Source organism: Periplaneta americana, chromosome 16, assembly GCF_040183065.1.
Source record: "Periplaneta americana isolate PAMFEO1 chromosome 16, P.americana_PAMFEO1_priV1, whole genome shotgun sequence".
NCBI classification, from domain to species: Eukaryota; Metazoa; Arthropoda; class Insecta; order Blattodea; family Blattidae; genus Periplaneta; species Periplaneta americana.
Window position 1 is genome coordinate 50,426,500 of NC_091132.1, and position 16,073 is coordinate 50,442,572.

Here is a 16,073-nt window from a genome sequence, read left to right on the forward strand (position 1 = left end):
ACAGTAGCAGTGGTAGTAGCAACAGAAGTAGTAAGAAGCAGAGTTTAAGCCACAGTCGCATTTGTCGCATTTTGCTACTCGACTTCTAAAAATGCAACATACTTTCAATGTACTGTACATATGCAGAAATGCGACAACCATATTGGACTTCAGAAAAGAAGATGCTAATAGAGAAAATGAAATCAGAGATGTGTTTGAACTAATCTGAATTTAAATGAAATGCTAATGGCATTGGCTATGTTCAAAAAGGTATTGAGCAATAGATGTTCAGGAATGGATTTCAAAGAGTTGGTGCAATTCATGTAAGTTAAGTGAACAGTTTCTTCTAATTAATTTATGTAATTCCATCGCGTACTGTAAATTCTGAGCGAGGATTTAGTTGTATGGATCTTGGAAAAAGTATAATTAGAAACTGCCTGTAAGTAAAAAGAGTTAGCACTATGCTAACAATAAAACTTGAAGACCCTACTAGTAAAGAATTTGAATGTTTAGAGTGTCCATAAAATAACGTATTTTAATGTGATGTAAATTCAGCAGTAATTGATTCTAAACATACCTATGTCTAATGATTTACTTACATAAGTATATCTAGAGTGCGATAAGATGGATTGAAAGTAATAAAACTCCAAGAAACAAATTACATAACTTTCTGTTTCTGCATACTTTCTTAATTTTATCTTTCTGTACAATTATTTAGAATATTGCACAAGCTTTTCCCAATTTGCACAAATATAATTTTCATTTGTGCATTTTTCAGACTATTATTTATTTTCTAGCTTAAACCCCGGTAAAAAGTAGTAGCAATAGCAGTGATAAGTAGTAACAGTAACAGTATTAGTAGAAGCAATAATCAGTAGCAGTATGAGTAGCAGCAGTAGTAGTAGTAGCAGCAGACTTGTGTGCGTTCTTTTTACTAAAATTCTTTTATTTCTTGTGCATTATTTCGATGTAAATTGACTCGTTGATACTGAATATTTAAGAAATCTGACCAACACTTCAGAAGAAATCGGTATACATTGACAGATGGTATGTCAAAAACCGATTTTTCTGTATCAGTGATACTCAAAACATGTATTTTCGCGAAAATCTCGTAATACGTTCTATTTTATACTGCATATAATCAAAAAGTAAAAATGATCATAAATTACCTAGATCTTTTACACCTCCAAGGAAGACAACATCTTATCAAAATGTAGGCTCTACAAACACCCAGCGAGTGCTATGAAATTGCTCGTAAAGATAATAAATTAGGCAAAAAAATAAACTTGAAAAAGGTAGAAGAAATATTACATAGTCACAACGTACAAGATTGCGGAAGTGCAAATTAAATGTACATTGGGAAGACGGCTTCTAGATATCGCCGCTCGCAAGAAGAAAAATGTTGTAGGTCAAGTTCTCTCTTTAAGAACGCTGTTACACATTACTTTTCGCTGTAGACCAGGAGGTATCTAATTTCTTTAGACGAGATCGTGCGGAACGATCAAAACATACAAGGCCAAGGATTGAAAAGTAATTTAGTAGGACGATAGTTAACAGTTCAGTTGTTACAAGACTGGCGGTTCTACATTAAGTCAATGAAGACAATAAGGAATTTGGAAGTATTATTCTCCAGTTTAAGTGGAACTAGCACACGATTTACTATTCATTCTTATCTGAAATGATAAAGTGATTCAAGATATACAATTTATACTGTGTTAATTACAAAACAACCCTTACTTACAAATGGCTTTTAAGGAATCTGGAGGTTCATTGCCGCCCTCACATAAGCCCACTATCGGTCTCTATCCTGAGCAAGATTAATCCAGTCCTTAGCATCATATCCCACCTCCCTCAAATACATTTTAATATTATCTTCCCACCTATGTCTCGTCCTCCCCAAAGACTTTCTCCCTCATATCTTTCCACTAACACTCTATATGCATTTCTGAATACACCCATACGAGCTACATTCTCTGCCCATCTCAAACGTCTGGATTTAATGTTCCTATTTACGTTAGGTGAAGAATATAATGCGTGCAGTTTTGCGTTGTGTAACTTTCTCTATTCTCATGTAATTTCATCCCTCTTACTCTCAAGCATTTTCCTAAGTACCTTATTCTCGAACATCCTTAACTTCTCAAAGTAAGAATTACAAAACCTCCCACCTTGAATAATTTTAGACGTGCAGATGACAATATTAATGGGGGAAATAGTCGATTTAGTTTCCGAGGAGAAGTTCAGAACCATTGCTGACTAAACTTTCTGTTCTCCATTCCTACTTTTGAATTTAAAACTGCACCCCCTATCTTCAGACATAATTTTAAAGGGGATGATAAACCCTATATGTGTACCAAAAATTAATTAATTCGGTCGTCCGTTTCTGAGAGCCAATTTATGAATAATATATCATTCTCAATAGGCATTCACTATGGCTTCGCAGTTTTATTTTTTAAGCTTTAATTTGTAGTCGTTTTAACATATTTTAATTAATGAGATTGTAAAATTACATTTTATAACTTCCTTATCATCTTTGAATAGTCACGGTATTTCAAAAGGAATATCAAATAATTGCTATTATAATCATCCCATCATTTCTGGAGGTCATTGCATAATGTGTTCTTTTTTTAAATGGACGATAAATAGGACGGTTGGGGCAAGGTAACTATTTTTATGACAGTGTGACGTAAGGTTATCGTACAAAGAGAGCAACGTGAATTCAGTTGCTGAGTCGACCACCATGCATCCATAGTATGAGTATCACTAGGGATGGTAGTGTGATATGGTTATCGCACTTATAGCGCTTAATACAGTTGTGAGTCGACCGCCGAGCAAAATGGATGTAATCCGATAGATTTTAGATGGTTTTCGAGTGCGTATGTGTGCTGTAATGTTATTCCTACTGTAATAAACACGGGTAGCATGATGTCGTTTATAGATGTTTGATCCCTACCCTACCTTACTAGTACACATACCCTGCCCATTCATGTGCACATTTCGAAATTTCGAACCGCATTCTCACAAAAATAGTTTCTATCACTTATGCCCCAGTCCTTGTAAAATAATAATGCTAAATTCGAACCTGGTTAATTCGAAGTTGAAGGAACCATTAAAAAAAAAAAAACGAATTGGCAAAGATTTCGAATTACAAAAGTTTCACTTGTTTTCTTACTTCCTACACCAAAGGTATTTTCAATTAAACATACCAACTTTTTCGAGAGAAAACCAACAACTAAATTTATGGAGCCCCTATGGCAATTGTATCCAAAATCTCTTGCCTAAAAAATTCAATACAGCAAGAACAAAACTATTTATTCAAGATTTTGTACAACATTTTTAAATTACAAGATATTCAAAGCTTTGTATTTATATTGTAGCATTTAATCTTTGATTCATGTATGGAGCGATTGTAAAATTGTCTCAATCACGTTTTGTTATCCTCCAACATAGTATCTTAATTCCTGGATGTGATCCATAGCCTAGGCTAATGTAGACAATGGTTTCTCGGAATGTTCTGACCCTTCTTGTCCATCTAAAGACAAGGCGACAGTCTGTTAGCGCTATATTGCAGGATGAGTTTCCTAATTTTGAAACTGTATTTCATTGGATTTCACTTAGAATTATCCAAAAGAAAATCGACTTGCAGACGATTCGTTTAACATTGCGTTGTATAGGAGTGTCAAGGGAGCGCGCAAAAAGTTATAATTATTCAGGATTTCGAACTAAAAATGTTTGAATTGGAGTTCGACTGTATTATATGAAGGATGTCTTAAATATTTATTGAATTATTTTGTTAACGTAATATTTTCCGTTGTTCACAGATTCTAACGCCGGCATTGTTGCTGCTAGCTGGCATGATCGTTCCCAACGACGCCTATTACACACCAGAACACCAACACAATCTCAGGTGCGGTCATCTGGGCTATGGCTACGGCGGGCTGCTGGGTTACGGCGGTTACGCAGCCTACGGCTTGAATCAAGGTCTAGCATACGGCCCGCCTCCAGTTGCGGCATACGGCGGCCACGGCGGAGAGTTCAAGTACGCTGCGGTGGCACCGGCCGTAGAATCCTACAGCTCGACACCTGCCGTGGCCAGCTATGCCGTGGCGCCGGCCGTGAAATACACAGAAACGAAACCGGCCGTTGCCACGTACGTCTCGGTCCCCGCGCACACGGAGACGTACGCAGCAGCCCCCGTCGTGCAGTCCTACTCCTCCGGCGGCTCTGAGAACTACGAGTCATCCGGACAAGCCAGCGCCAGCTACTCCTCGGGCAACACCGTGTCCACCTCGTACCAGTCCGCTTCCCCGGTGGTCGTGAAGTACACCGCACCTGTCACCAAGTACGCGGCAGTGGCCCCCGCTGTGACGTCATACAGCAGCGGTGCCGCTGTCAAGTACACGTCTGTCACTCCTGCAGTGAAGTACACCTCCGTGACCCCTGCCGTCAAGTACACGTCCGTGTCTCCCGCAGTGTCCACTTACTCTGTCACCCCAGCTGTGAAGTACACTTCTTCATCAGGCGGCTACTCCGGCCTGGCTGTAACAGGCGCGTCCGGCTACAGTGCCCAGGCCCCTACTTCATATGCCTCTGCACACACTGTCAAACAGGTGTCTGTTAAACCTGCAGTCGCCACCTACTCAGTTACACCTGCTGTGAACTATGTCTCAGTGAAGCCAGCTGTCAAATACGTTTCAGTCAAGCCTGCAGTCAAGTACGTTTCAGTCACTCCTGCTGTTAAATACGTATCGCAAACACCTGCCCAGGTTTCCACCTACACGACAGGCGGTGCCACCTCATACTCCTCAGGCGGAGGTGAGGTTTCCTACACATCTGGCGGAGCTTCATCTGAATACTCCTCAGGCGGCGCTTCATCTGGATATTCCTCAGGCGGCGTTTCATCTGGATATTCCTCGGGCGGCGCTTCATCTGGATATTCCTCAGGCGGCGCTTCATCTGCATATTCTTCAGGCGGTGCTTCATCTGCATATTCCTCAGGCGGAGCTTTATCCTCTTATTCCTCTGGTGGTGAATCATCATCGTACTCCTCTGGCGGATCGCTGTCTTCTTACACTTCCGGAGGATCAGCTGAGTACTCCTCCGGTGGAGGTGCCGCCTCCTATTCATCGGGTGGTGCCTCTCTGGGCTCGTATTCATCAGGTGGAGGAGCCTCCTCTCAGTCTGGCGGAGCCTCATCATACGCGTCTGGCGGAGTCGAATTCCAGGCCGTAGCGGCACCCGCCGTGTACACGGCTCCGGTAGCAGTAGCCACTCCTGTCGTAGCAGCAGCGCCCGCCGTGGTGGCCCATACCGCACCTGCTGCGGTCTACGCCCAGGCAGCTCCAGCCCTCGCTACCTATGTCAGCACAGCTCCCGTGCACGCTACCCCCATCGAAGCTCAGGCCGTGCTCAAGCCCGTGCACAAAAAGTATCACAAGCATCACGTAAGTACTTCTTAATTTATGCAAAAACAGCAGCTTCACCATTCAATGCAGCATGATTTCCAAGAAAACAGACGCGTGAGTTGGCAAATCGTGGATATGCCTCAGAAAACCCTACAACTGTTTCTTGATTGATTTCACTTAGTTCTCTAAAGTCGCTCCTGAATATTTCTTAGTTGTTAAAAGATTTCGCATTATTCTTCTTCCTTCATTTAGGTTACCCGGCTCCTCTCACCTGTTGGTAAGTTGTCTTTAAAAATCCTAGCAAAATTGAAGACCGAGAAAAGAGATCGCCCTTTGAATGTGGTTTTGACCCCAAATCAAGAGCGCGATTACCATTGTCATTGCGATTGTTTCTAATTGAGGACCGTTTTTGCAAAACTTGCTAACTGTAAAAATTAAATTTTATAAGAAACACAAAAAAACTGAAATAACTGCAAATTTTGCTATAGCTATCACATAGCAGATAGCAAATTTTGATAAAACGGTCACACTTTGACACACTACTGTGAAGGAAACAATAAGATTTTCCTAAGAAGCCTTTAGCATCATGCCTTTAGCCTATCTTATGTTAACTAATCCACCAAAATCTCAATTTTGAAAATTTTGCAGTTAGCAAGTTTTGCAAAAACGGTCCTCAATTGTAGTAATCTCCTTCTGGCATTATGTAGGAATGTTCATACCATTTGAATGTTCTTCTAGTGATTTCTACTTCCATTAATTCGATTCCATATTGCTCTTTAATATTCAAGTCTGATTATTTTTTAATATACCTATTCATTTCGACACTTTCCGAAATTTGTTTAGTTTTACTAGACTCAACATGTGCCTCTGCTGTATATAAGAGGACTGATTTTAGTTAGTTACTTAGTGGGGTTTAAAAAGGGGCGCGTCAGCTACTATGGCTATTTGCGTCCTTATCTAAAATCATTCACTGAACACGAACACAATACAATAACCAGAATGCTTAAAAGAACTAAAAAGCGTTGTCACGGTTAAAATGAGGCAAACAAATGCGAGGACTGGTTTTATATTGTATTGCATCTAAAGTATTTAATGTTATGAGCATCGAGAATGATATTATAGACAGTTATGAACTATAACAACAAAGATAAATATAAAGCAAAGAGGAACAAATACATTTAAAATAAAATAGAAACCAAAAATAAAATTATCAAATAGGCCTATAGACTACTGAAAAATACTTATGTCTACAGAAGAGTAGAAAAATTCCTTAATATTATGAAAAGGGTTTTCTAACACCCAATGTTGCAAGATGGTTTTAAATATGTTAAAATGCATAACATATACCTGTTTTGGAAGTTTACCGAGCATAGCAACTGCAACCGAATTAAAATAAATTTGATTTGCTCAGTCTAACATTTTATTCAGAAAGATAAATTTCAGTAGTTACACATTCGACTAAATTAAAAAATAATTTTATTAATGCGACAAATGCGCCAGTTTCTCAGAAATGGCACCACTATTGTTTAAACAGAAGTTGTGAAGGTAATATTTGATGTATCTTCTTAGGGGATGTTTAGTATATGACTGGTAAGATAATATTTAAAATATTATAAATTTTAATGCATTCATTCGTAGTGTTCTGTCCAAGGCAGGTCTTTCACTGCAAATCTAGCTTTCTCAATCTTTCCTATTTTAATTCATCAGTTTAATATAGGGAAGCCAGTCTCTAAAAGTGAACTAATTATCATAATGGCTGATTATTTTGATACTGAGCTATTATTTAACATTTAAAAAATGTGAGACATGAACTGGCATGGTAACTACTCGTAGGACTAGTGATTTCGATACGATGTACGGTACTTAATTTTTGACGCGACACAGATTTTCGAAACAAGTAGATCTAAAAATTTTGCAACAAATTTAACCCAAATTTGAATATCCTACAAACAGAAATAGCTACTTCAATTCAGCAGTTACTATTAATTTTTAAGATTCTATACTACAGGCTCTTTTCAACTACCTATAGGCTAGCCGATGTCATGAGTGTTTCAAAATGAATAGTGAGTAAATATATTAAAAAGATTTCTGCAGCAATTGCTTCTTTCAGAGGACAATCTTTGACATGAACATAAATCAGAAAGAGTGATTAGAGAATTTTATATGATACGAAATATTCCTGGGATTTTGGGTACATTTCATTGCATCCACATCCCTATATTGTCAACTGGTGGTCACAATGCTGTGATTATTCGAAACAGAAAGTCACATTTTAGCAATAAAACTATAACCTATCCTTCTATTATTCAACACTAGTCACCTAGAACTTTTATTCAATTTTTTAATTATGAACCATGACCTACTAGTTAGTGGGGTTTAAAATGGCGCGTCAGTTACTATGGCCATTTGCGCCATTATTTAAAATTCTTAACATAACCAAAAACATATACAATACAATACAACAAGGTGAATACTAAAACTAACTAAAAAATGTTGTCACGTTAAAAACGAGGTACACAAATGCAGTTTCAACAAGGTGATGCATAAAAATCATAGAAGTGAGCAGTTTTCAGACCCTAGCTAGTATTTAAAAAGAAATAATAAAATAATAAAACAAATGTCACCAGAAATAAATTATCTGGCACATTTCTAAAATACTCGGATGTGAAAGGTCCGAAATGTCAAGTGTATTAAAAACATATATAAAACAACAAATATAACCTCCGGATGTAAAGGGTCCGGAGAATAAGCAAAACGTGTCAATAAAAAACTAAATCGTCCTGTCAAGTCCTGCATTAGATAAACATTTCAGAACTGCATTTGTACAATTAAAATCATTTCCAAGAGCGTCACGTAGAGTGGGCCGAATTCCATATTGCCGACGGTCACGGTCGTATTTCGTGCAATGCAATAAAATATGTTCGACCTCACACTCCGGCTGAGGTTCGCCACGTAGGAGTGACTTACTATAATAAATTGTGATTTTATAAATGTTTCATGAAATACTCTACAATATAGAATTTAAATAATTTCAGAGACTCAAAACTTGCCTTACATGTGTAAAATCATTAACAACTGCATTTGAGCAATTAAAATAGTGATAAGAAACGTTGTAGTTAAGTGTTGGTTGTTAAAAAATGAAATTATCTTGAAGAAATAGAAAACACATTAACGAAAATGTTACAAAATAAACAGACTGTTAATTTAATATTTGTTAAGCCAATTAAACATTATTTGGAGAAACTGCGAGTTCCAGACCTATTGGCCTCTTGACTCACTCCAATCCGATGAAGAAACTACGAAAATTTTGAATGAAATAATGTATAAAAAGACGTAACGTGTTACATTTATTGTTCAATCTCTTATTTAATGCGTATATTCAGTCTTCATCCGGTGTAGTCTGGACTCTCTATGACTTAAGAAGTCGGCGGTAGCATTCCATTTCCTTCAAATATGGGTAAAGTATGCTATTAGAAATAGCCATGAAATTAAAGACCGTCTGGGATGGAGTGAAATTATGCAAATGCCTATCTGCATATTGAAGACATTCGGGTAAAATATGCATACTGAAGAAAATACCTGACATTCTTCCAAAGGCTATAAAATACAATAGTTCTGAGCTGCATGCTAAAAAGACATCAGTTTCTTTTCTTTCTTTTTTCTCCAAACAGAAGATACAAAATTACAGGACAACTGACCCGTTGTACCATGCCTTGTTTCGATCTACTAAAAAAAACAGAGAGTATCATGAACATTACACAAACTCTTCCGTAATCATTTTTTTATTGGACCATACTATGAAACGTTAATTACATGTGACATAACTGTACCTTAATAATATACATTAAAGTACTGCTATTCATTATGTTATTCCAACTATCGATTTCCAACTAAGCATATGCGATATTGATTAATATCGTACGCGCAACAACCCGCAACCCTTGAAAGCAGCAATCCAAAATGGCAGACGCAATAATAATAGTAATCCTATTATCCTAATAAATTGAGTTCATTTCCTGTGTTTTAATGTGTACTGCTTTGAGATTAAAATCTCCAAACCAAACCTCAGCAAAAAATCAATAAATATGGTACTGCGTAAATGCAAAAGTACTCCGTGCCTGCCATCTGTTGCACTAGTCGGAAACACGGTGAAAAGACACTCATGCCTGCCATCTGTTGCAATAGTCGTGAATACGTTGAAAATACATTTATCGTCACCGCTTCATTATCAGTAGAGTAATAAGGAAAGATATTTGTAGAAACTCAAAACTTAGACATTTAATTATGATCGAACAAAAACAGTCATATGCATGTTGCCTATAACGGTAATTAAGACGCTTGTATGAAATTCATGAAACTCGCTTACGCTCGTTTCATAAAAATATTCACGTTTTCATTACTACCATTACAGGCTCGATTATGCTTTTTGTAACAATTAATTTACTTTTAATTTAATATTAGAAAAAGGTGTTCAAGACACAGCACGTCGGCTTAGAGTGTAAACCTCCTAACCACCAAAAAGAAAATTTTACAAAGGAAGCAAAAAACTGAGTTTAAATTAACTATGAAACTTTAGGGCCAAATCCAAAGTACAGGTGGTATTTTTACCTGTCTGAGGAAGAACTGCAGTATGGTGTATATAAGCTAAACACAGTAGCAAAAGCTCATAATTTTGAGGTATCAAAATCTAAAACCGAAATAATGGCATTCAAAGGGAAGGACCCTGTAAGATCAAAAATTGTAGCCTAGTAGATGACATTATTCTTAAACAAGTGTCACACTTTAATTATTTGGGAAATATATCCTATAGCTATGATAGACATGTACAAATAAAACTTTCCAAGTACCAATATATGTGTGGTACAATCAGAAGAGTTTTAGGAAATAAAACAAGGAAGGAAACACAATTAAAATTCTACAAGGCTATAGCAGTTCCATCCCTCTTATATCGTAGTGAGAATTGGGTCGTAAGACAGACAGAAATTAATAATATACAGTCATCAGAAATGAAATTACTAAGAGCAGTCAAGGGCTGTACAAGACTAGAGCATATAAGAAATGAAAGCATGAGGGAGGAATTAGAAATTAAATCTATAATTCAGCAAGTCTGTGATTATAAGAAAAGATGGATCGACCATTTACAGAGAATGGATTATGGAAGGTTTCTGAAGTTGGCATGGAATTATAAACCACGAGGAAGACGGGACCCTGGCAGACCAAGAAAGCGATGGTGTATTGAGCCGGAGCAGGCCATGAGGCCTATACCACGAAGAAGATGATGATGACTTTGGATTTGGTCCTAAAATTTCAGAGTTAATTTAAACTCAGTTTTTTGCTTCCTTTATAAATGTTCTTTTTGGTGGTTAGCAGGTTTACACTCTAAGCCGACGAGCAATACTTCTTCATTTTTCTTAGTAATTTTTTCGGCTTCGAATGAAATTTCGTTTATTTCATTGAAGTGCAGTTCAAAAGACATAACTTCTTCTTCCTTAAGGATTAGACCCAATGACCTCTTTCGCCCTCAAGTAAAAGTGTCTTGCTATTTTGTTTTTGGTCTGTCTACACTTCTATATTCCATGGGTCTACAGTTTAATAATATTTTAGGTGGGCTTTCTTCTTTCTTTCTTTCTTAATATAATATGAATACCATTTTAATTTTTATTGCGTAATTATGTTTAACTGTATATACAGAGTGTCCACAGAAACCCTTCGTGATTATAAACGGCTATATCGTCTCTGCCGGTGACACTAGAAAGATCAATTCAACAATTTTATAGTGCATACCTCACAAACACAATGTAGGTCTACATCTCGCGTGTCACACAGCTGACATCAAGGCTATATTCACTAACGCCACACGTGCTCCAAAATATCTACTGGAATGCACTCATTGGCATCGCAGATATGATGTCTCAGTTCTAGCAGATTCTGAGGCGGTGGAGGTACATAGATGATATCTTTTAACTAACACCATAAGTCGGGGCACCTCGGTGGCCACTTGCAAGAGACGTTGCCTTGGTCTCCAGAGCGCCAAATCTACCTTCCTGCCAGTTGTTTGTTACGATGGTTACGAATATTGCTACAATATAATAATAAAAAATAACAAAATAGTGGTAAACCCGAACGAACAAAACCCTGGTTTGGTTCCGCTTCTGTTGCCATCTATACTTTTTGCCGGCAATTAAACATACCGCAATATTCTAAACAGGGATTCTTGGAGTCGTCTTTTCTTATGACGCTAGTACTCGTATAAAGTTCGTAACGTACATCTTTATGAAATTATACTCGTTTGTACTAACGGAGTATTTCTCTGGACATACTGTATCTAGTTCCTTGCGGATGTCTAAGTTTCTCTTTTGATCCAAGAGTATAAATCGAGCTACCGATCTCAAGAACCTCATTTCAGGGGATTGTATTTCCCTTTCCTTTCTAATTTATTTGTCTAATTTTGTTCAATTTTATATTTAAATCTTCTTCAGCACATTATCACAAATTAAAACATAGATAAGTAAAATTACTTCATTGTTTATAAATATAGCATTTGTGATTTTTTTTCCCTTAAATGCCATGGATTTTGTTTTTGCAGTTGAAATCTTCAAATTAAATGTATGCATTACTTCTTTGCTATTGCAAGCTGTTCTTTGAAGTCCGTCTTCTGTTTCTTGAAAAATCATTTGGTCGTCTGCAAATAGGATAGTGTTCACTCGATGTTTATTTAATGAAATTCCTCCTTTCAAACCATTTTTACACTGTTTAATGGCTTAGTCATTTTATATAGGCCTACTAAATAAGGATGACGACAAGAAACATTCCTGGTTTGTTTGTTTGTTTGTTTGTTTTTCTAGCCTCACACCATTATCAATTATAATTTTTGTGCTTTCATACAAATTCTGAACCACTTTGATCAAATGCATTGGGTATCCTTTATCATGCATTATGCCCCATACCTTGTTCCGGAAAACATTATCGAAAGCTGTTTTTGTAATCTAAGAACAAAATGAAAGTTGACGGATTGAATTCCCTCCTTTTTTGTATTAACAGTTGCAGTACGAATGTACAATCGGAGTATGATCTTCCTTTTTTCTAAACTCACATTGTTCTTCTTGAAAATACGAGTACATATAAACTAAATAATCCACTATGCAACAAAATAAGATAAACTTCCGTTATGCGAATTGTATACAAAAGATAATCTTTATAATCCCATAAAGTAAGATATGTGACAAAGAAGTAGTGTAGACTGGATTTTTTCCATTACTGATAGATCAACCTTTCGAAAACTGGCTCTATCTTCGTCCTCAGACGATCAAAATATGGGGTGAGAAGAGGTTCTTCTTGAGAGGTCTCTTTGTAATGGCTCCAAAGAGCAGAAACCCTTTCTCACCCCATTTTTTGATCCCCAGATTCCTTCTCGTTGGGGCCATTACAAGTAGACTCATCGAGTAGAATGTCCTTTTCACCTCATTTTTTGATCAACTGAAAACGAAGATAGAGCCAATCTTGGAAACGTTCTAATTTTATTTTTGATTACCAGCAATGGAAAAAAGTCCAATCTACACCTCTTAAACAATCACTATTGCTTTCTCCTTCATTTAGATCATTATGTGATTTTTTTATATGCCATCAGTTTTACACAGATTTACAAAAACAAATTATTTATATAATCTAATCATGTATAATAAAGGTACGAATTTTGTTCATATTCAGCATCTAAAAGCCAATTTTCCCGTAAATGATGCAAATAAAATACAATTTTTAGCAAAAAATTAATAAGTCTTTACTTAGAATAAAAACACACAATATTCATCAATTTAAAATCGAAGCCAATAGTTTTATTCACACATTAAAATGGAATCATTTAATATCATTCAAATATGAAGAGAAACTTACGTTCTCTGAGTTGTAGACCTACATAGAGGACGTTTTTAAAATTAAGACATACCGGGTGATCCAAAAGCTTGTGCTGAAACTAAAGGAACTTATAGAGGGGTCAAAATACATAATTTTTCAAATAGAAATCTGTGGTTTCCTAAGTAATCTTCAGTCACTAAAAACCCGTAATGTCAGGACCTGAATTTAAAATGTAATCATACTTTGCACCTCATCTCCTGCATGAAGTTGTTCCAGAACTGTTAGAAAACGTGCCACTTCTTGTGAGTCAGCATATATGAATGCAACAGGACGGAACACCGGCACATTTTACTCTTGCTGTATGAGACTATAAATATTGTATACCCCGGACGTTGGATCGGAAGAGGAGGTCCGATTGAATGGCCAGCCCGCTCCCCTGATTTGATGCTTATTGATCAGGGGCCTGTTCTTTTTGCGGCCATATCAAGAGCCTCCTTTGCGAGACACCGGCTTAAGACTCAAAAACACTTTGAGCCAGGCTACTTGCAGCATCTGATGTGGTTCGGGAGACGCCTGGGGTACTTGGGACAGTACGCCAGTGTTTCTTCCGACGAAGCAATGTCTGTACTGAGTATGGTGGTCGCCAGTTCTAACAACTTTTGGTGTAATACAAAATTAATTAAGTTCATGTAATCTTTGCGTACTTAAATCTTTGCACACATTACTGTTACTTCATTGGTATGTTGTTTGTCATGTAGTTTCTTATATTCACACGCTTAATATCTCAGGATTACTTCCTAGATCATGAGTTCTGATTGTAAAATAGTTTATTCCAAACCCATTGTAAACTCCTTCAGTTCCAGCACAACCTTCTGAATCATCTTGTATGTAATTAATCCTTCGCAGATTCCTATGAAGTCGGTCTCGGTGTAGATAGAATCGTTCTATGTAAAATCTCGTTACGCACGTAGGCATTTTAGAAAGCAGAAGTCGTTATAGAGGTTGCTAGATAAAGGGTATGCATGTTAAAATACACTGCACTTCGGTTCATTCAGATGTGATTGTTATAAAGAATGCGGTCTTCATTATGGGTAATCACTGTCTAGGTTGGCTTATAACTATTGAGACTCTTAAAAAATTCGTAACAAAAAGCAGAAATTATTCTGAGTATAATAAATAACTTATCAGAAAAAGAGGAGTTTCAAAAGATATTGGACTGTTCATTACAATTTTATCTTCATCTTACACAGAAACAAATTCATCGTTATTTTGTGCATTTCATTTCAAATAAAGACCAAATTTTTACTTGCAGTTATATTTCATGTTCTTAAAATAAGACAAATTTATTATTTTGTATTAATAAAATTCATACATAAAATCGAAATAATTTTGAATTGTATTCTCATAGTTACGAAACAAAAGGTATGAGTCCTTTAAGGGGTTAGGTACAGCTTACAGCAGTAAAATTTTTGAAAATATTAAACATTTTTTCCCTCCACTACTGCATCTTGTACAATAATTAAAATTGGTATGTGTAAAACACTGCCCTTCTGCTATATGAAAAAAAAAATATATATTTTTACGATAAAAAATATTTATATATATATATATATATATATATATATATATACATATATATTTTTTTTTTTCAAAATTCAAAACGGTGACAATTCAGTGATGAAGAGCTTCACTCGTGACTCATAAACTTGTTAACTTTCTCATGTTCTCTCTCTTTTATTTTATTGCTGAAACTCATGTTTACAATATCATGCTCTTTCAACTACATTCCTTAATAAACAATATCTTTTCTATTTTGTGTTAGAAGGAAATATTGATATTTTACCATTTTTTTTAATTAATTTATTTTTATCAATCTATCAAAGGTAGAGAAGTGATTTTGCATCATATTGTAGATATGGCATGCATAAATACATACAAAAAATTTCATCACAGAATGTTGGATACTTTTTGAGTTATGAGGGAAACGTTTCATCACTGTACAGTGAATTTTGAAAAAAAAAAAAAAAAAAAAATAGGCCTATAAATAATGTTTTTAAATCATAAAAATATTTTTATCTTATAGCAAAAGGACACTGTTTTACACATACTAATTTTCATTATTGTAAAAGATACAGTAATGGAGGGAAAAAATGTTTAGTATTTCCAAAATGTTGCCCCTTTAAGCTGTACCTAACCCCTTAAGATTTTTTGAACCGAAATGCAACACTGCTACAGTATTTAATCATAGTAGTAATTTAGGCCCAAGAATATATAATCAATTTATGTTTAAACACCCTAATCTTGTCAATTCCAATAATTCTAGTATTAAATTTATGCTCGACCATGCCGAAATGTAGTAATTATACACCTGGTAGTAGCCCTTTAATGCACCTCATTAAAGTACACTTATTCATTATAATTCAGTTGTTCAGCCAATGAGAAATCACCATTGTACCATTATAAAACCGCAAGTATCGATTATTCTCGGATATGCAATCGAAAGACAATTAGCGAAAAGTCACGGAGGCTGGAAATCCAATACTGTCAATTCTAAATCAATTTCCAGGTTATATCAAGACTAATCTTCATGTTATTCTCTAGATTATATCAAGGTCAATGACATTCGTGCCTCGGAAAATATCAATACTTTTGCGTCTGCGCACATCTCACAATTCAGGTCAGTTCCGCTCCTCACTTACATAACCATAACATGAATACTTATGAATAATTTCAAGTTAGAAATATGGTCGAGCATAAAAAGTCGTATGAAACTTGCCTATAATGGTAATTAAGACGCTCGTATGAAAATTATTACACTCGCTTGCGCTCGTTTCATAAACA

General features: G+C 36.1%; 1 protein-coding gene across 1 annotated transcript in view; it reads left to right on the forward strand.

The window, feature by feature from the left end:
- The window catches only part of LOC138716235 (uncharacterized), a 127,748-nt gene that overhangs the window by 78,058 nt on the left and 33,617 nt on the right, over nt 1-16,073 (forward strand). The window contains exon 2 of the mRNA XM_069849080.1: nt 3,798-5,420. Within this exon, the coding sequence (XP_069705181.1) occupies nt 3,798-5,420 (1,623 nt within the window). The remainder of the gene's footprint in view (nt 1-3,797; nt 5,421-16,073) is intronic.